The sequence below is a fragment of the Salvelinus namaycush genome, chromosome 35 (assembly GCF_016432855.1).
Source record: "Salvelinus namaycush isolate Seneca chromosome 35, SaNama_1.0, whole genome shotgun sequence".
In the NCBI taxonomy this organism is placed as follows: Eukaryota; Metazoa; Chordata; class Actinopteri; order Salmoniformes; family Salmonidae; genus Salvelinus; species Salvelinus namaycush.
Genome location: NC_052341.1, coordinates 31,828,461 through 31,850,628, shown reverse-complemented (window position 1 = coordinate 31,850,628; position 22,168 = coordinate 31,828,461). Strand labels below are relative to the sequence as shown.

General features: G+C 44.2%; 1 protein-coding gene across 1 annotated transcript in view; it reads right to left on the bottom strand.

The window, feature by feature from the left end:
* Positions 1 to 2,588: 2,588 nt before the first annotated feature.
* LOC120029572 (progranulin-like) overlaps positions 2,589 to 22,168 on the bottom strand; it is a 29,729-nt gene continuing 10,149 nt past the window's right edge. The window contains exons 9-17 of the mRNA XM_038974845.1: positions 11,733 to 11,824; positions 11,473 to 11,620; positions 11,218 to 11,315; positions 10,699 to 10,950; positions 10,094 to 10,330; positions 8,501 to 8,770; positions 8,019 to 8,252; positions 6,192 to 6,449; positions 2,589 to 4,064 (exon numbers count right to left, since the gene is read on the bottom strand). Of these exons, the coding sequence (XP_038830773.1) occupies positions 3,921 to 4,064; positions 6,192 to 6,449; positions 8,019 to 8,252; positions 8,501 to 8,770; positions 10,094 to 10,330; positions 10,699 to 10,950; positions 11,218 to 11,315; positions 11,473 to 11,620; positions 11,733 to 11,824 (1,733 nt within the window). The 3' untranslated portion in view covers positions 2,589 to 3,920. The remainder of the gene's footprint in view (positions 4,065 to 6,191; positions 6,450 to 8,018; positions 8,253 to 8,500; positions 8,771 to 10,093; positions 10,331 to 10,698; positions 10,951 to 11,217; positions 11,316 to 11,472; positions 11,621 to 11,732; positions 11,825 to 22,168) is intronic.

Below are 22,168 nucleotides of genomic sequence, written 5' to 3'. Positions count from 1 at the left end.
CTTCATTGGAGTCCACCTGTGGTAAATTCAATTGATTGGACATGATTTGGAAAGGCACACACCTGTCTATATAAAGGTGATGAAGGAATTTGTTTCCTATATGTTCATTAACCAATTTAATTATACAAAGCAAACACTCTGTCCGTTTCTAAGAATTTGTAAGATCCTTATTTGCATAAAATAGATAGACCCGTGTCCAAATTAATCAATAGTGTTTATTCTCGAGAGTACTCTGACGTGCATATACAAAAACCGTTATTTTTATCCCTTCTATTACTAACGCACATACATACACACTAATCTGGATTATCTCCTGAAGCCTTTTACCAGTTTTATTACTACTTAGCTAACAGTTCCAGCCCCCCCCCCCCCCCCCCCCCCCAAGATACGGAAAACCTGGAGGGGGGCTCTCCCTGTCTCCTCTTATCTTCACAGAGTTATAGCTGGGTCGGTTCAAACATAGTTTAATGATCCACAGAGTTTTCTTTAAGCACACACACAGACATTCCTTTCTAACCCCTCTACATGCTACCTAACAAATAATCCCAATGGTTAAGTTTCTGGGTAGAATTATTTAATCATTTATCTTAACCCTTGATAAAATATTCTAACAAAAGGTCCACAGTTGACAGTGCATGTCTGAGCAAAAACCAAGCCATGAGGTCGAAGGAATTGTCCGTAGAGCTCCGAGACAGGATTGCGTCGAGGCACAGATCTGGGGAAGGGTACCAAAACATTTCTGCAGCATCGAAGTTCCCCAAGAACACAGTACTCTCCATCACTCTTAAATGGAAGAAGTTTGAAACCACCAAGACTCTTCCTAGAGCTGGCTGCCCAGCCAAACTGAGCAATCGGGGGAGAAGGGCTTGGTCAGGAAGGTGACCAAGAACCCGATGGTCACTCTGACAGAGCTCTAGAGTTCCTCTGTGGAGATGGGAGAACCTTCCAGAAAGACAACCATCTCTGCAGCATTCCATCAATCAGGCCTTTGTGGTAGTGGGCAGACGGAAGCTACTCCTCAGTAAAATGCACATGAAAGCCAATTTGGAGTTTGCCAAAAGGCACCTAAAGACTCTCAGACCATGAGAAACAAGATTCTCTGGTCTGATGAAACCAAGATTAAACTATTTTTGGCCTGAATGCCAAGTGTCATGTTTGGAGGAAACCTGGCACCATCCCCATGGTGGTGGCAGCATCATGCTGTGGGGATGTTGGCAGGAACTGGGAGGCTAGTCAGCATTGAGGCAAAGATGAACGGATCCTTGATGAAAACCTGCCCCCAGACCGCTCAGGACCTCAGCCTGGGGCAAAGCTTCAGCTTCCAACAGGACAACGACCCTAAGCACACAGCCAAGACAATGCAGGAGAGGCTTCAGGACAAGTCTCTGAATATCCTTGAGTGGCCCAGCCAGAGCCCAGACTTGAGCCCGATTGAACATCTCTGGAGAGACCTGAAATTAGCAGTGCAGCAACGCTCCCCATCCAACCTGACAGAGCTTGAGATGATCTGCAGAGAAGAATGGGAGAAACTCCCCAAATACATGTGTGCCAAGCTTGTAACGTCATACCCAAGAAGACTCGAGGCTGTAATTGCTGCCAAAGGTGCCACAACAAAGTACTGAGTATAGGGTGTGAATACTTATGTAAATGTATTTATTTTAATAAATTATCAAAAATATCAAAACTGTTTTTGCTTTGTCATTATGGGGTATTGTCTGTATATTGATGAGGGAAATAAACATTTTACTCCATTTTAGAATAAGGCTGTAACCTAACAAAATGTGGAAAAAGTCAAGGGGTTTGAATACTTTCTGAAGGCACTGTACATATCCCCACTAACATGGGGTGAACAGCTGTGGTGATCGCTCTCTATCCAATAGCATAGACTGAGACAGACCTGCCCAGCAGCCTGTTTACATAAGACAACACGTTGCACATTTTTCACTTGCGAAATACTGCACCAAACCTGAGATTTAAAAATGTTAATAGCAAAAAAAAACATGCCAATCGGCGGTTTCAGTGGCTCTTTAATGTTTTTTTTGTTGCATGGGCTGCGTCTCAATCCACCGCATCCGCCGATTTCAGCCTTCCTCATTTGCGTTGAAGGATAGCAGAGCTAAAAGTGGTGTTTGGCAGACCAAAACATCCCAAAAATCCATTTTGCTCTACAACTCCCACGGGACTCATCTGTCGGTACCACCGATCTGCCAACTAATGTCTGTAGTGTCCGAATGGTTTGGGATACACACTAATATTTTATTTAACTAGGCAAGTCAGTTAAGAACATTCTTATTTACAATGACGGCCTACCCCGGCCAAACCCTAACGATGCTGGGCCAATTGTGCGCCGCCCTATGGGACTCCCAATCACAACCGGTTGTGATACAGCCTGGAATCAAACTAGGGTCTGTAGTGACGCCTCTAGACCACTGCGCCACTCAGGAGCCCAGAGTATGACCCCTCTATGATAAGGTGAGACTCTCACAGACAAGTACATAACTTCTGAGGGGTGTAAGGGGGAGGGCAGAAGTGCATAGGAAGTTCAGCATCCTTTCCTAGGGTATATCCATAAACCATAGCCTCCCAGGTTCAGACAAAAACATGACTCATCCATTGTTTATTATTGTACTATAGTGCAGCTCAACACAAAATGGTTTCCCCTACCGAAGAACGAAAACTGAAATTTTTGAAACAATTTTATTTCACCTCAGTGGCATACACTGGACAACTCACCTTCATAAGATAAAATATTTGATAAGGAAACTATAATTAACCGAGAAAAATGTCCTTCATTTAACATGACATTCATGTAAAAAAACTAATCCAAAACAAAGCTATAGAGTACAGATACAAATTTGGGACGTTAGGAATGGGATGAGAGTTATGTGCTAACTGGTATTGTTTGCATTGACTTACAAAGTATTATTACGGCTGGTAGAACAGAGTGCTTAGTATCAATTTTGATATCAACTAACATTGTACTAACCAATCATACAATTCCTATGTATTGGATTCACTTCCCCATCACCTGTTCAAGCACCACAAATTGCATGTAGAAACCATTTAACTGGGGTTTACCAATAATTCCTATACTGAAAATCAAAGTTTATCAACAATGGGTATTATGACATCAAGAAAAAAAATGGCTATGACTTAAGGGGTTTGAGTGACAGTATTTTTATTTTAATGACAGAAAACTGTCAGAGGCTGGACCATTTTGATGTTCACAGAAAGTGATGAACCCAGGCCAGAGGGCAAAACATACATAAAAATCGAGCAAAAAGTTAAATCAAAGTAACACTCAGTCGGCTGATCAATGGCTCTGTAGTACTTCCAGAAAGAACGATATACTAACTCACTTACTAATGCTAGGTTGTGCCTGCAGCAACGAAACATGAAAATCAGCTTTCTTATACTATGTAGCTGTGTTCTTGAAAGAGTTTGGAATAAAATACATTTTTGATACATCTTAAAGCAGGTTTATTCTGAAAAACGATCGTTCCAAGAGACTATAATACATTCATATTTCTCATTTGCATAGAGAAAATGGCATATGGGGCAGTAGTAACTAAGCGTAAAGACATTGAGACAAACCTACAAGCTAGCTGCTTAAAAAAAAAAAAAATAAAAAAAATAACAAAAAAAAAAAAATTGGGGATGGCCATTGGGTGGAGATGCTGAATTCTCTACTTCCAACCATTTCTATTTCCTGTTCTACCCCAATTGAACCAAATTAAATCACTTACAAAAAAAAATACAAAATAAATCTCCTGTCCCTTGTCCAGTTTCCATAAGGTTGTTTGTTCCTCTTATGGAATGTGCTGCAGGTTACGTTGTGTGCTGGAGTGAGGAACATCAGATCAGTGCTGCATCCTGATTGGCTCAGATTCCAAATCAGTGCTTCCCGATTTAGCTCAAAGTCAAAACGGAACAAAGTCTCTCTTTTTGTCGTGGCTGTAGAACATGTCCCAGGTCAACTCAGCCTGCTGGGAGCAGCCTCCCCGCTCCAGGTCACATGTGTATCCCATGGGGCAGCAGTGCCTGGTGTCCGCGCAGCATGTGGCCTGTGAAGAGAAAGCGAGTTTAAAGGATTAGTTCAGGATTTTACAAATTGATGGGTCAGTAGAAAACAATCCATGGTTATGTTCTTTAAAACAGCCACCACAAACTTCAACTAACTTTAGCCACCCCAACCTAACAATCAATGGAAGTAATGGGGGCATTTGAATGAATATATATTTTAAAATATATATTTTTTACAGCATCACCAGACTCTGACGCCTCTTCCTGATGGCTAAACAACCTTCCGTGCATTTGCTACTTTATGCACAATTATTTTACGTAGCTGCTGCTCCCTCTGCTGCCGCTTCCCCCTCCCTTCCTGTTCTCACTCACCCCGCCGTGATGATTGGACGTCTTTGTCTTGTGTAAGCAATGACTGTATACATGAGTGGACAAAGCCATCGATCAAGTGACATCAGCCATTCCTATGTGAAGATTCAATAGCGCATTAAAGCCAAATGAAGTTGGTTAAGATTTCTCATGGAAACCTAACATGCGCAGTTTGAGCTACTCCAGGAAGAGAAGTTGCAGGCTAGCTCAGTCCTGCCCCCTCATTGAGTAACTCAAGTTGAAGGCAGACTAGGGTACTGCAGGATGCCATGAGCAACTCAATTATCAGTATAACACCCTTGTATTCAAAGTCGGGGGAACTGCAGTGGGATCACCCAAAAAATACAACAAATTTTATTTTTTTAACCCAAAAATGTATAGAGTACAGATTGTATGGGACAAATTTTGTTTGAAAAATAAGTTAGAGTAAATGTATTTATTGGTTTATTTTGATAAGAGATGAATGTAATGAATTGAAGTATTTGATGATGTAACAATAGATATATTTTAAGATTGTCATATTTGGTGTGGGGTCATGAAAAACAAATTGGGTACCGAGCAATTCTGACGTGAAAGAAAGTATCCCTGCTGAAAAAGTGTGAATACCAAATGGTATAACCTTTTTCTATGTGAGATTTTAAAACAATCAGTTCATGCATCTGTTGGATATTTTTTATTTATACAATTGACCACGAAGATTGACGTTTTTCTGCTAACAATGTCTGCAGTACCGCAGTTGGCCTTGAACTTGTCTTACGTGGGGGAGAATGACTGCCCCCTCTCATTGAAACCACGTTGTACAAACTTCGTCTGTTGTAACTATAACCACACACACATCCAATTTACTGCCCACACACACACACACACACACACAGTACTCTGTGCGGCAGACTGATCACTTAAATTGACGGGGCATGTTGTCAAACTCCGCCTACTTGCGCGGAAAAGTTTGCCCAAAGGCTAATCTGGTGAATTTCAAATGTGCTGACCATCGCAGTGTTGCGTGATCATTGAAAAGCATGACAAGTTGCATGTTAGTTATGGTTGAAATGCAGATGGCTTTGCCTCAATAAAACGTGTAGACAGGGTAGGCTAAACGTTACATCTAGACTACGTACGTTGTCATATAGGCAGGAGTGTAGTGCAGCCGGAGCGTACGGAACGGAACGGCGCCATGCCACTTCTCCGAATGTTACTGGTTTCAATAAGTCGGAGCAAAGTTGAATCAATGTCTCACTAGATCACTTAATGACTTAATTCATATAAAATACCAATATAACAGCATAGCGTAACGCTTATGTTAGACTAAAGACATCAGGCAATTCCTTATGAGATTTTAGGAGGAATGTGCTCATGTGCTGATTCTCTCTCTCATGCAGCCAAAACTCCGTACACACCACTGTGGTTTGATTGAAACTAAATACAGGTAGGCTAGCTTATTCACACCGTCTGCTCTAAAAGCACTCACGAAATAGTACTTCTACATTATGAAGGGAGGGGGAGCAGCTGCTATGTTAAAAAACAAAAAATATGTGGGTAAAGTAACAAATGTACAGAACATTTTAAGGTTGTTGATATATGGGGAAGAGGTGTCCTGGGGGACAGGGCAGTTCGATCTGGACGTGCAGCCTCAGCCTTAAATTTTTTTTGAAAAGGCTACGTTTCCTTTATGTACCAAATATGGAGTTGATTTAAGAACCTCGCAACTTGTCAAATGTACACACATTTCCCATCTACATCAAAAGTCAAAGTTCCATATTTCAAGTTAGGATTTTCATTCCAAGTAGCCGTTTCACTACCTTTGGTGCAGGGCAGCAGGACCATTCCGTGGGTGAGGTCTTGCAGCAGGTTTCCAGTTTGGGACAGCTGTACTCGCCAGTGCTGTCACACTTCACATCAATACCCATCTCTGCTGCCCTCTGCTGGGACTCTGCTACCTTTGTCAGGGGCACCGTGCGGAGGAGTATAGCCTCTACCAGTTTCTCACAGGTCCCAGTCTGCATGTTGCAGCTGTAGCCCTGGGGGCAGCAGTGCTCATGGTCTGTACAGCAAACAGCCTGCGGATTGGGGGCGAGAAGGAGAGGGTCAACAAGATGTGTCTGTGGCGAAACGGGGAATTCGGGAAGTAGTCAGACCCCTTGTTACATTACAGCCTTACTCCAAAATGGATTCAATTTTTCCTCATCAATCTACAGACAATACCTTATTTACGTTAAGTATTCCCTTTGCTATGAGACTCGAAATTGATCTCAGGTGCATCCGGTTTCCATTGAACATCCTTAAGATGTTTCTACAACTTCATTGGAGTCCACATGTGGTAAATTCAATTGATTGGACATGATTTGGAAAGGCACACACCTGTCTATATAAGGTCCACAGTTGACAGTACATGTCTGAGCAAAAACCAAGCCATGAGGTCGAAGGAATTGTCTGTAGAGCTCCGAGACAGGATTGTGTCGAGGCACAGATCTGGGGAAGGGTACCAAAACATTTCTGCAGCATTGACGTTCCCCAAGAACACAGTGGCCTCCATCATTCTTAAATGGAAGAAGTCTGGAACCACCAAGACTCTTCTTAGAGCTGGCCACCTGGCCCAACTGAGCAATTGGGAGAGAAGGCCTTGGTCAGGGAGGTGACCAAGAACCCGATGGTCACTGACAGAGCTCTAGAGTTCCTCTGTAGAGATGGGAGAACCTTCCAAAAGGACAACCATCTCTGCAGCACTCCACCAATCAGGCCTTTATGGTAGAGTGGCCAGACGGAAGCCACTCCTCAGTAAAATGCACATGATAGCCCGCTTGGATTCTCAGACCATGAGAAACAAGATTCTCTGGTCTGATGAAACCAAGATTCAACTCTTTGGCCTGAATGCCAAGCTTCACGTCTGGAAAAAACCTGGCACCATCCCTACGGTGTAGCATGGTGGTGGAGGCAGCATCATGCTGTTGGGGATGTTTTTCAGCGGCAGGGACTGCGAGACTAGTCAGGATCGAGGCAAAGATGAACAGGGAGCAAAGTACAGAGAGATCCTTGATGAAAATCTGGTTCAGAGCGCTCAGGACCTCAGACTGGGGCGAAGTTTCACCGTCCAACAGGACAATGACCCTAAGCACACAGCCAAGACAACGCAGGAGTGGCTTCGGGACAAGTCTATGAATGTCCTTGAGTGGCCCAGCCAGAGCCTGGACTTGAACCCGATCTAACATCTCTGGAGAGATCTGAAGACAGCTGTGCAGCAATGCTCCCCATCCAACCTGACAGAGCTTGAGAGGACCTGCAGGGAAGAATGGGAGAAACTCCCCAAATACAGGTGTCCCAAGCTTGTAGCGTCACAACCAAAAAGACTCAAGGATTTAAATTGCTGCTTCAACAAAGTACTGAGTAAAGGGTCTGAATACTAATGTAAATGTGATATTACAATTTTTTATAAATTTGCTAAAAGTAAAAAATACAATAAAAAGTTAACAATATTGTCTGTAGATTGAGGGGGGAAAAAACAATTGAATCAATTTTAGAATAAGGCTGTAACGTAACAATGTGGAAAAACTCAACAGGTCTGAATACTGTACGAATGCACTGTATATATAAATCCAATCCATTATCACAGAAAGTCAATGGAGACGCACCTTGACCAGGGGACAGCAGCCCCATTCGCCGGTGGGCAGCTTGCAGCAGGTGGCCCCCGAGGCACAGCTGCTCTTGTCGTCACACTTTACGTCTTTCAACATGGCTCCCTCGGTCAGGGCCTTCTCTTTGCGGTACCAGGGAATGGTCAGGGGGCCCTTAGTGCAGGAGGTCTTGTGGACATCACAGCTGTAGCCGCTGGGGCAGCAGTGGTCTCCGTTGTCACAGCACACCGCCTGGGGTGGAGCAGACCATTTACAGAGAGGTCATACAGAGATGACTAGTGTATAATCACTACTTCACCATGTCATTTCAGCCAGCCTTATGCTCCACAAAGAGCAAAGAGGAGTAAGTAACAATTAACCATTTTTATAATTTCAGCTGCAAATTTTCGGTTACATTGCCATTGCTTTGTTCATCATAATAATAATAATAATATCTTGAAAAGTTGCCACGGCCAAAGTCCCCAGAATAGCCTCCTTACCTTTGGCAGGGGGCAGCATCCCCACTTGCCAGCCTTGTCCATGAAGCAGCAGGTGGTATATTTGGGACAGCTGGTGTGGGGGTCACACATGTTCTTGGCTAGGGGGAAGGAAGGGGCACTGGCCTGAGGAAGCACTCTGCGCAGGAGCAGGGCTGGCACCTTGGGGATCCAGGGCAAGCTGAGGGTCCCAGCTTTGTCACAGGTCTGCTCGGCCACGTTACACGTGTAGCCTTTAGGGCAGCAGTGCTCATGGTCGTCGCAGCACACCGCCTAAGGGGCAACAATAACATTATTTCAAATCCTAACTTAAGAGTTAAGAGCCCTTGTTTTGCAATCACCAAAAATCGAGGCTGGTATTCACAAAGAGGCGTGCTGAGCCCACAGGAGGTTTGTGGCACCTTAATTGGGGAGGACGGGCTTGTGGTAATGGCTGGAGCGGAATAGAATGGTATCAAATACATCTAACACGTGGAAACCATGCGTTTGATGGCATTCCATTCACTCCGGCCATTATTAGGAGCCGTCCTCCCCTCAGCAGCCTCCTGTGGCTGAGAAAATGTATGAATATGGGCCCTGATCAACAGTATATGGTGTCCTAAATTGCAAAAACATAAGATATGCTTTCTGTAACACACACCAAGAGCCAGTCTCAAGCCGTAAAACAAACGTTCCTTCAGAATTATACACAACACTTCAATTCATCTCAGTCTACGAATGGATTCATTAACCAGGTTTCCATCCAACCCTTTTTATGAGAGTAAAGCACATAAATGTCATGACAGGCCTGGTGGATAATGAAATTTTCAATAAACTTTCCAAATGTCGACGTAACAAAATACGCTAGACAAGGTGGGATCTTTTTGTGTCGGTAAAATGAATTATACGAGAAATAAAAATCTGTGGAAACGCTTGTATGGCAAATATTGATATAATAACCATCATATCGGAGTAAACTTGGAGTCAGGCGATGACGTGTGTGCTCCTCCCGCTACGACTCGTCGGGAAAGCATGCAGTTTTTTTTAGGCTACAGATGAAGTTAGGATGAACTTCACAGGGGGGTGAAAGTGCACGGTGATGAGCTTGACGCTCCTTTCCAATACATATTGAGGGTCTTATTCTGGTGACATGATCATCGATGCTTGGCTGCCGTTTGACAAACAAAAATGATTGCGCTCTTTTGTCCATAATAAATCTCATGATGGGCTATACGTGTATCTGCGCACTGTTGACTGGAACGGACGTGCCATTACCGGAGTGGGCACACTCGCTATATAAAAAACACTTTTTTTGTGAGAAAACCAAAATAGTTAAATGCAATGGAAACCCATTTAACATATACATACATATTTTTTTTTGGGGGGGGGGGGGGGGGGGGGGTAAATGGGAATTTAACCCCAAAAATGTATTTATGCGTACAACGTCACCACACAGCCTTTAATCTGCAACAAGTCAATGTGATGGAAACATCTCTGGTGGGAAAATACTCATATTGTTTTTATGCGGATTTGAGAATATCCGCATGAAAATCTGTCGCCAATTGAATGGTAAGATCGTTATTGAAACCACCAGATGGGGGGAAAAAATTAACTCACGTGAGGTAGAGGACAGCATGCCCACTGTCCTGAGTTCTGTCTGCAGCAGGTGGTGCCCCCGGGGCACATGGTCTGTTCGTCACACTTCTCAGTGGCCAGTTGTGCCTGGGTGGTGAGTGCTGGCACCTTGGTGACCCACGGCATGTTGAAGCCTGAGGGGTCATCGCAGCTACTGGCCTCCAGGTTACACACAGTGCCGTGGGGGCAGCAGTGGAGGTGGTCATCGCAACACACAGCCTGAGGGCCACAGAGAACGCATGGAGTTGTTATTACTGATACAACAGCTAGGCTACCTTTGGCTATAAACGTGATGCTTATTTGCCTCGGATTTTATTAAAATGACTCGCCGAGATGATTGGAAACAAGGACTATTCATAAGTGTATCAAATTAGCACCACTTGGAGTGACTGCACAGGGACAGTAGTGTTTTCCCAATTAGTCAATTCAAATCCAGTTACTTTAGGAATAGAATTTAACATGGACATCATTTAATCAAATACAATCGGAGGTAAAATTACCTAAAGTGAACTAAAAGGTTAGACCCTTAACAAGGACTGGACTTGGCAAATAAGTCAGTGGGGGGGTAAATGTGGAAATGTTCATACATTGGGCAGGGGGCAGCATGCCCAGTTTCCTGTGGTGGTCTTGCAGCACGTGGATTTGCCCGGGCACGACGTGGATTTGTCACATATGCTGTTGGGCAGCGGCTCCTCCTGCGACACATAGCTAAAGGCGGGCACCTTGTCCAGCATGGGTACCAGGGCAGAGCCCGAAGACGGGTCATCACACGTACTCTCTGCCAGGTTACAGATGGTCCCGTGGGGGCAGCAGTGAAGGTGGTCATCACAACACACAGCCTAGGGGGAAGTCAAAGGGAATTAGTGCGGGGGGCTCATTGGCTCAGGTGGAGTCGACGGTGCATACAGAGTTTCTGTTCTCACATCTGTAATGCTACAAGACAAATTGAACACCACGGACCGTAAAAAAAAGAGCGGCACTCACTTTCAACATTAATAAATGGATTTTCGGAAGACTTAATAAATCAGGTCAGAGTCTCAAGGGCTGAGCACTACTGTCAAGTGTGACAGGAATTATGGCCGACACACACAAGTTGTTTACCATACCTTGGGTAGGGGGCAGCAGGCCCATTCTCCATTTAGTAATTTACAGCACGTGGTTCCATCAGCGCAGGCCACAGAGTCGTTGCAGGGCACAGCATTGACTGAAGGGCACAGAGCACGCACACATTCACATGTTAATGTATGGACATTACACTTCTGTCGCCATGCAACTTTTCATCTTGAATATTCCCACTGAGTCTGTTGCAAATCGATGTTCACATCACGTGCCAATGTTTGATGTGTAACTTTGTCTCTGACCTGTGCTCTGTAGGGATGTCGTGGTCAATGTGGCGGGGAATTTGACAGACATGGGAGTTTGGCCGTGTTCAGACACACAGGTGCTCTGTTCCAGGTCACAGGTGGTTCCCTCAGGACAGCAGTGAAGGTGGTCCGGACAACACACAGCCTGAGGAGAGCAAGAGGGGACTTGATACAGCTGAATCCTACAGGAGCTGATATTTCCTGGCAGCTGAATATGGATGTGTGGTGAGTTATTGGGTTGGGAGCAGATGCCTCACACTTGGCATAGGGCAGCAGCCATAGCTCTTATCCCCCAGCAGGCAGCAAGTGGTCTCATCAGGACACGATGACACCTTGTCTGGGCAATCCACTAAAAAGAGATGCACATTAAAGAAAAATATCAACAGAATTGTTATTATTTTCTTAGAGGACTACAAGACTGCATAACCACCGATTCAGCTGGAAAATTACAGGTTTACACTACAAAATCAATTAGTAACATTCAGTAGCCAGGGATTAGGGCGAGAAGTGGTTGCTGTTAAATTCATGTTTTAATGCTAAATTGTAATTATTTCACCTCCATGGCCTATTTATTGCCTTTACCTCCCTACATTTGCACACACTGTACATCGATTTTTCTATTGTGTTATTGACTATACGTTTGTTTATGTGTAACTCTGTGTTGTTGTCACACTGCTTTGCTTTATCTTGGCCAAGTCACAGTTGTAAATCAGAACCTGTTCTCAACTGGCCTACCTGGTTAAATAAAGGTGAAATAAAAAATCATCCATATATTTATGCAGTGGTGGGCCGTCAGGGCCTGCAAGGCCTTCTCTGCTGGCCTAAACATCATCAGAATATAATTTTTTTTTAAATATATTTTCCCACAAATATGTATTAAATTATTCCCCAGAGTAAGAGTTATACTCTTCATTTCATAGCTTTCCTCTTGGTTGCACTGCTTCCAGCCCCAGGTTGAGATTTTGAGGGCTGGTCTTTATGTTAGATCTTTTATCCAATCATATTCAGCCATCATGTGTTGCCAGGGGTCTAAAATCTGCCCTCAGGCCTTCAGAATCAACAGTGCGGGCGCTTGTAGCTTATAGTGAATGGAAATGAAAATTTAGTGTCAACCAATCAGCTTTAGAGTTGGCTATTGTACGCCTTCTGGCTGGCTCCAGTGTTACACAGGAGCCAGCTAGCAGGCGTAGTGCGTGCACGTCTTTTGATTGGATTACCAATATTGAGAGGCAGGTCCTATGGAGATCTAGGAAACTGAATTTGATAAACGAATTAATTCGCGTACTACTAAGCTGTTTTTTCAACCCACAATGGCGGAAGGAGGAGAAGATATCGATTTGGTCGAGGATATAATTATAACGCCATTCTCAAGACGGACTTTTCAAGAAAAGTTAGACATTGTAAGGAGAGGTCGCCCGACGCCACAAAGCCTGTCACAGGCGGGAAAGTGCTTCGTTCGCTCGCCACTTTCAAAGTTTCAACTACGAGCGCTGTCAATGGCTCACAGGCTCCTAACAAGCAATGGTGCTTTTGAAAACTTTTGGGGACACCGGAGTGGATCGACAGCTCAAAGAACAAACGCGCAGGGCAACCGAGCTGCACAATGAAAAGGTGAAGGGAAATATTGAAAAGACTCATTGATTGTGTCATGTTTTTGGGTAAACACTGTTTACCCAAAAATGTCAATTTGTCAATTTCAAGGTGACGCAACACCTGGTTATACTGCGTTTCTGTCTAAATGTATAGTTTCTAGAGCCATGGCATCATAATGAGGTGGATTAATTCGGGTGGGACTGTGTAGTACATCACTGAAGGCCCAGGCCCCAGGCCCACGGCACGCCACTGTATTTATGTTATCACGGTGCTATCACTCTTAATAGTACGCCTGCGCAGTAGTATCACTGTAGATGGACCTGGCCGGAGTGCAATGGTAACTATGTACGGTGGAAATACGGTTAAACTGGAACCTTGTCGTTGTGTCATTTCGAGTTAACATTGGTAGCAGAGGATGGTTAATAACTACAATCTGACACCTCGCTTCGACAAGAAGAGGTCGTATGAAAGTTGGAAAAAATGTCATTTGAATCTGGACACGGGTTACTAACCTGGACAACAAAAAGCAAGCACTTGCGGTGGTATTATCGCTCGAGGGAAGAGCGAGATACAGCACTGGAAATATCCCTGGAGGATTTGAACAAGGATGACGGTGTGTGAACTGTGATCCGAGCACTGGGTCTGTGTTTCTTAAAGAGAAAGACCGTGCCTACATAGAATATTCAAAACTGGCAGTGTTACTAGAGACATTTCAGTTGCAATGACGGACTACATAATTGCTTTCGAACAGAGGTACAATAGGATGCGCAAGTAAGACATGGTTCTCCCGGATGCAGTGTTAGTTTTCAAGTTGCTAGATACTACCTGGATGGTAGGGAGAAAGAGTTGGCTTTGACTGCTTGTACTGTGCTGACATTTGCGTCAATGAAGTCGGCACTAAAGAAACGTTTGGGTGAAAAGACGCCTGCTGCGCAAATAACAGATGGACTGCAAGTGAGTGACGCGTTATATTACACTGAGCAGCAGAGAAAAAAAGGTGCCAACAAGTCACGTTCTCAAGACAACCAGTCGAGGGCGCCATTGCCCGGCACAAATCCAATGGACAGGCATGGAAGGAGCTCAACATTTTCTATTTGTCAAAGCACTTACCATTGGGTTAGTCTGTCCTCATAAAAATGAACAAGTTAAACTAACAGAGGAAAATGTAAACAGATAGAGCAGTGTAACATTACACTGTTTTCAAACAAATCTGCTTCTAATACAGAGCTCTTTATAGTTGAATCCTTAGGATCTGCTATGATTGATACTGCATGTACAAGCACAGTGTGTGGTGCAAAATGCATTGCTAGCTATGTCAGTGAACTAAATACGAAAGGAGTACAAAATATATGATTGACACACCAAGCAACAAAGCGTTCAAATGTCAATATGGGAGAATCGTCCATTCTACCAACAGAGTCAAGATACCAGCAAAAATGGGTCAGACTAAGAGTCACATTGAAACATAGGTGGTCCCTGCAGATATCCCCTTACTATCCTGACTGGTTGCATCACTGCCCGGTACGGCAATTACAGAGGGTAGTGCGTACGGCCCAGTACATCACTGGGGCTAAGCTGCCTGCCATCCAGGACCTCTACACCAGACGGTGTCAGAGGAAGGCCCTAAAAATTGTCAAAGACCCCAGCCACCCCAGTCATCGACTGTTCTCTCTACTACCGCATGGCAAGCGGTACAAAAAGGCTTCTCAAAAGTTCACACCCCCAAGCCATAAGACTCCTGAACAGGTAATCAAATGGCTACCCGGACTATTTGCATTGTGTGCCTCCCCCCAACCCCTCTTTTACACTGACGCTACTCTCTGTTTATCATATATGCATCGTCACTTTAACTATACATTCATGTACATACTACCTCAATTGGCCCGACCACCAGTGCCCCCGCATATTGGCTAACTGGGCTATCTGCATTGTGTCCTCGCCACCCACCAACCCATCTTTTACGCTACTGCTACTCTCTGTTCATCATATATGCATAGTCACTTTAACCATATCTACATGTACATACTACCTCAAATCAGCCCGACTAACCGGTGCCTGTATATATCCTCGCTACTGTTACAGCCTCGCTACTGTATATAGCCTCGCTACTGTTATTTTTCACTATTTCTTTACTTACCTATTGTTCACACAATACCTTTTTTGCACTGTTGGTTAGAGCCTGTAAGTAAGCATTTCACTGTAAGGTCTACACCGGTTGTATTCGGCGCACGTGACAAACTTTGAATCGATTTGATTTATTAAGCAAAGCTTCCCTCAAGGCAGGGGCTGTACTAGACTTAAAACATGACAAGGAAGTGATGTTTAAACAACCAGTGACCCTTGAACTTACTACCTCAGGCTACTATTGTGTAAACATTTTAGACAAAGACATCACACAGAGTCCATGTAAAAATGAGATTCTGACAGACACAGAGCACATGGAGATTGACAGTCCCAGAGAACATGAACACAGAGGAAAAACAAAGTATTAAAACTTCAAAGAGTTTTGACATGCTACAGTTGAGACTTCATGAAATTACTCAGCAGTTCTGGGAATAATGAAGAGTGTATTTACATTTTACGGCAGCTAGTTAAGTTGTGAGACATGCCAGAAATATACAGCAAACCTAAGCTGTTGGTTTGCCACTGGCTTCCAAGTACAATGAAACAGTGGCTGTAGATCTACATGAGCTCGGACCAAGTGTGTGGCACCTTCACATAGGTCGACCACTTCACACGCTTCAGCGTTGGAAGCATTGTGAATACAAAGAAACCCAGTGAAATCGTCAAGCACTTCATTCATTCCTGGATAAGTGTGCATGGCCCTTCCCATTAATTGTAAAGTAACAATGGAGGAGAATTCAATAATAAGGAACTAAGAGAAATGACTGAGAAATTCAACATGGAAGTAAAGACAACTGCTGCATACAGTCCATGGAGCAATGGACTTCTGGAGAGACATAATCAAAACACTCCCAGATATCATGTTGAAAGTGCATGGGTGGGACAGCACCTTTCAGCACTACATGCAGCGAGAAAAGCGTTCACTGAAGCAGAGTTCAGAGAGAATTCGCAGGGCTCTGTGTAAACAGCTTCGACCAACCGATGAGAAGTACGACACTGGAAACAAAGTGTACTACAAACAAGTTGACTGTCATGAGTGGAAAGGACCAGGAGTAGTCATTGGCCAAGATGGTGTGGTGATATTTGTGAGTCACGGAGGCACCAATGTCAGAGTGCATCACTCAAGATTGCGGAAAGTAAATGATCAACAAGATGGAGGGGCTGTTGCTGAGAATCAGCCTCCTACTGAAAATGACAAAAAGGACACATTAAAAAGACACGAATCTACCTGATGTTGCATCCAAATGATATGGACACAAACTGACACAGGAAATGGAGCAGAGACCTTCAACCATGACAAAGGTAATACTGTTGAGGGTTCAAAATGTTCAACAGCCACATGTGTTAAGACAACATGGTTGTTCCAATCTGAAAACTCGACAAACTTAAATACAGGGACAGAAAAAGTGGTATTCCACACACAGCAACCATCATTGGACAAGCAGGGAAAGCCAAAGGAAAATACCAGAACTGGTACAACTTGCAGTACTCTGAACGGGGGATAGCTGAAAGGGGATAGCTAGTCAGTTGTACAACGATGCATTCAACTGAAATTAGTCTTCCGCATTTAAAACAACCCTTCTGAATCAGAGCGGTGTGGGGGGCTGCCATAACGTCAACATCGTCGGTGCCCGGGGTACAGTGGGTTAACTGCCTTGCTCAGGAACAGAACGACAGATTGTTACCTTGTCAGCTCGGGGATTCAATCCAGCAACCTTTCCAGCTACACTTTCTGGGTCACCAGGGTCAGCTGACCTATCACTTGTAATCTCATTGAGCCAATGGAAAATCGAGAAGAACAGAATGAGATTTAAAATGATCTACTTGAAACAAAGGACTTGTCATTTAACTCAGTTAAACTACATAAGCTCAGTAATTGGAGGAAAATGTTAGTGTTTGAGGAAGTCAAAGATGGCGGAAAGATGGCGCCGAAGAGGATGGCGGATGTTTTACATGCCCGTAACCAATTGTGCTATTTTTTAAATATATTTTTTTTGCGTTTGTAACTTATTTTGTACATAATGTTGCTGCTACCGTCACTTCTGGACATCAGAACTGGGATTACTCACCACGAACTAGAAGAAGCTTTTTCCTTTAACGAGTCCGACGAGAAAGATATACTGCTATCCCGGGAACAGGCCCAGATCCCCGTCATTTGGGTGAAGAAAAGACGGAGGAAAAGAGGACGCAGATTGGGCTGCCTTTTGAGAATCCGTAGGCGAGCGAGTAAACTCCCACTGCCATCAATTCTACTTGCTAACATGCAATCATTGGAGATTTTTTTTTTTACCTACGATTATTCTACCAACGGGACATTAAGAACCGTAATAACTTATGTTTCACCGAGTCATGGCTGAACGACGACACAGATAATGGAGCTGGAGGGATTTTCCATGCACCGGCAGAACAGAGAAGCTACGTCTGGTAAGACGAGGGGTAGGGGTGTGTGTCTTTTTGCCAATAACAGCTGGTGCCCGATGTCTAATATTAAAGAAGTCTCGAGGTATTGCTCGCCTGAGGTAGAGTACATTATGATAAGCTGTAGACCACACTATCTACAAAGAGAGTTCTCATCTGTATTATTCATAGCCGTCTATTTACCACCACAGACTGATGCTGGCACTAAGACCGCACTCAACCAACTCTAAGGCCATAAGCAAAGAAGAAAATGCTCATCCAGAAGCAGCGCTTCTAGTGGCTGGGGACTTTAATGCAGAAAAACTTAAATCAGTTTACCTCATTTTTACCAGCATGTCACATGTGTAACCAGAGGGGGAAAAAATAATTACAATAAATAAATAGACAAGACCACCTTTACACCACCCACAGAGATGCATTCAAAGCTATCCTCTTCCCTCAATTTGGCAAAACTGACCATAATTCTATCCTCCTGATTCCTGCTTACAAGCAAAAACTAAAGCAGGAAGTACCAGTGACTCGCTCAATACGGAAGAGGTCAGATGACACGGATGATACACTACAGTACTGTTTTGCTAGCACAGACTGGAAAATGTTCCGGGATTCATCCAATGGCATTGGAGTATACCACCTTATTGATGAAGCCGATGACTAAGTGCATCGACGACATCGTCCCCACAGTGAGCGTACGTACATATCCCAACCAGAAGCCATGGATTACAGGCAACATCCGCATGGAGTTAAAGGCTAGAGCTGCCACTTTCAAAGAACGGGACACTAATCCGGACGCCTATAAAAGAAAATCCTGCTATGCCCTCAGACGAACCATTAAAAATGCAAAGCGTCAATACAGGATTAAGATTGAATACTACTACACCGGCTCTGATGCTCGTCAGATGTGGCAAGGCTTGAAAACTATTACGGACTACAAAGGGAAACCCAGACGCGAGCTGCCCAGTGATGCAAGCCTACCAGACGAGCTAAATGCCTATTATGCTCTCTTCGAGGCAAGCAAAACTGAAGCATGCATGAGAGCACCAGCTGTTCTGGATGACTGTGTGATAATGCTCTCGGGTAGCCGATGTGAGCAAAACAGGTCAACATTCACAAAGCCGCGGGGCCAGATGGATTACCAGGACGTGTACTCAAAGCATGCACGGACCAACTGGCAAGTGTCTTCACTGACATTTTCAACCTCTACCTGACTGAGTCTGTAATACCAACATGTTTCAAGCAGACCACCATAGTCCTTGTGCCCAAGGAAGCGAAGGTAACCTGCCTAAATTATTACCGCCCCGCAGCACTCACATCGGTAGCCATGAAGTGCTTAGAAAGGCTGGTCATGGCTCACATCAACAGCATCCACCCGGATTACCTAGACCCACTCCAATTCACATACCGCCCCAACAGATCCACAGATAACGCAATCGCACTCCACACTGCCCTTTCCCACCTGGACAAAAGGAACACCTATGTGAGAATGCTGTTCATTGACTACAGCTCAGCGTTCAACACCATAGTGCCCACAAAGCTCATCACTAAGATAAGGACTAAACACCTCGCTCTGCAACTGGATCCTGGACTTCCTGACGGGCCACCCCCAGGTGGTAAGGGTAGGCAACAACACGTCTGCCACGCTGATCCTCAACACTGGGGCCCCTCAGGGGTGTGTACTTAGTCCCCTCCTGTACTCCCTGTTCACCCACGACTGCGTGGCCAAACATGACTCCAACAGCATCATTAAGTTTGCACAACAGTGTTAGGCCTGATCACCGACAACGATGAGACAGCCTATAGGGAGGAGGTCAGAGAACTGGCAGTGTGGTGCCAGGACAACAACCTCTCCCTCAATGTGAGCAAGACAAAGGAGCTGATCGTAGACTACAGGAAAGGTGGGCCGAACAGGCCCCCATTAACATCAACGGGGCTGTAGTGGAGCGGGTCGAGAGTTTCAAGTTCCTTGGTGTCCACATCACCAACGATCTATCATGGTCCAAACACACCAAGACAGTCGTGAAGAGGGCACGACAAAACCTTTTCCCCCTCAGGAGACATATCTGTTAGAGCCGATTTGGACATATTTGTATAAAAGACTGAACATACTGAGCTCCATGTACATTTGTGTAAATATATTAAATATTAATGTATATGATGAAATATTAGGTACGTACCTTTATGATTTATATTTACCTGATTGAGATATATTCATTTGTTGTTAGTGTAACTCAGTTTTTGCCCCCCCCCCTCTTGCCCATTCATTGTACAGTGTTAAGTGTGTTAGTATAAAGGCAGGAAGTTGGGCCTTCGGGGGAAGGAGTCCTTGCTAGACGCAGGAGCGGTGTCGTTTTTTGACCATACAGACATATATACAGACAGGTCATATTATGTATTTTCCATATCAAGTAATCTATGCTTTAAGTTGATTGGAGAAAAAGAAAATGTTAGATATAAGAAGAATAAACATTTTTGTTGCACCATATCCCTGGATGTCATTGAATGTTTGGCCGTTTGGAAACCTTGAGTGTGGACTGTATGCGTACAAAACAAACCCGCTTCAGGCTTGGGCAGTGGCTATGGTAAAGAGGAAAGGAAGCCACTACAATATCCTCAAAGTTCTACAGCTGCACCATCGAGGGCATCCTGACCTGTTGCATCACCGCCTGGTATGGCAACTGCTCGTCATCTGACCGTAACACGCTACAGAGGGTAGTGCGTACGGCCCAGTACATCACTAAGGCCAAGCTTCCTGCCATCCAGGACCTATATAATAGGAGGTGTCAGAGGAAAGCCCATAAAATTGTCAGACTCCAGTCACCCAAGTCAGACTTTTCTCTGCTACCGCACGGCAAGCGGTACCGGAGCGCCAAGTCTAGGACCAAAAGGCTCCTTAACAGCTTCTACCCATAAGACTGCTGAACAACTAAATCACATGGCCACCGGACTATTACATTGACCCCCCCTCCATTTGTTTTGTACACTAATGCTACTCGCTGTTTATCATCTATGCATAGTCACTTCACCCCTACCTACATGTACAAATTACGCCTAACCTGTACCCCCTCACACGGACTCGGTACCGGTACCCCCTGTATAGAACCTCGTTATTGTGTTACTTTTTACTTTAGTTTATTTGGTAAATATTTTAACTCTTTCTTGAACTGCACTGTTGGTTAAGGGCTTGTAAGTAAGCATTTCACGGTAAGATCTACACTTGTTGTATTCGGCGCATGTGACAAATAGTTTGATTTGAGACATTGGCCAAAAATGTGTCTCAACAAAGCGGCTGTGTACTCTTAAAGAATCCTTAACTGGAATAGTGCCAAAAGCACATCCAGTGGCTAGAGGTTGAGGAGCTGGCTGCTAAACAACTCCCAAAAGACTCACCGACATGCGCCTCAGAGTCACTCAGATTGCTGCTGACAGCGATCTGCCAGAAGAAAATGGAAACTTCATTATGTAGACATAAAATCTGAGTTTTTGCAGGGAACAGAGCTGTCAAGGGATATTCAGATCCGACCTCCGCCTGAAGCTAAGAGCGAAGGAACAGTGAAAACTTTTTTAAAAAGTGTGTGTGTATGACCTGGCAGGTGCATCACTCTTCTGGTACAACAAAGTCAAGGCAACAATGCTGAATACAGGTGGAAAAATGTCACAAGTGGATCCTGCAGTCTTCTATTGGCTTGATCAAGACTTCAATATGACTGGAGTACCTTGCCTGTCATGTTGATGACTTCATCTGGGGTGGCTCACAGACCTTTGCTACAACTGTGATTCCACACCTCAAAGTTGTTTTTCAGGTCGGCCGTGAGGAGCATGATAGTTTTTGTTATGTTGGCATAGAGTTTATTATAGTTGATGGAAAAATACTGATGCAACAAAGTATACCTGATTTTAAATGTTTGATGGCTTCAACTTGGCAACCAACACAAAACACGCCACTGTACAAATCATTCATGAGGCAAACAAAGCAGTTTGTAAACTGAAATCACAACAAGTGACTAAAGTTTCAGCATGTTCCAAAAGATGACTCTGAAATGAGTCGTCTTCAGTGTTGCTTCCCTTGGGAACCTTACAGATGGAGGCACACAAGGTGGACATCTAATCGTGTTAATGGGTGAAGGAGGAAGATTCTCACCTATCTGTTGGCAGTCAAAAAGGATCAGAAGGGTTGTCCAAAGCAAACTTGCCGGAGAAACACTTGCTCTTGCGGATGTAATTGACAATGCCATCTTTCTGGCACCTCTGTTCTCAGAGCTTTACCACGGGTGACACAAAACAGCACATTCTACCTGTAGTTTGTGTCGCTGACAACTACTCCTTAGTTGATGCTGTGAAGCCAACCAAGTCTGTCACAGAGAAAAGACTTCATCTCGAGATTAGTAGCATTCACAAACGTATTGAAGCAGAGAATCCAGCGGATTCTGTGGTCGGCCACAAAAGGAACAGCTTGCTGACTGTCTGACTAAAAAGGGAGCATCCGGTATTGTGCTCCTAAAGGCACTCCGTAATGGAACGCTGCAGCTTGAGTAATACAAAATGGTTAACCTTCTCACACAAA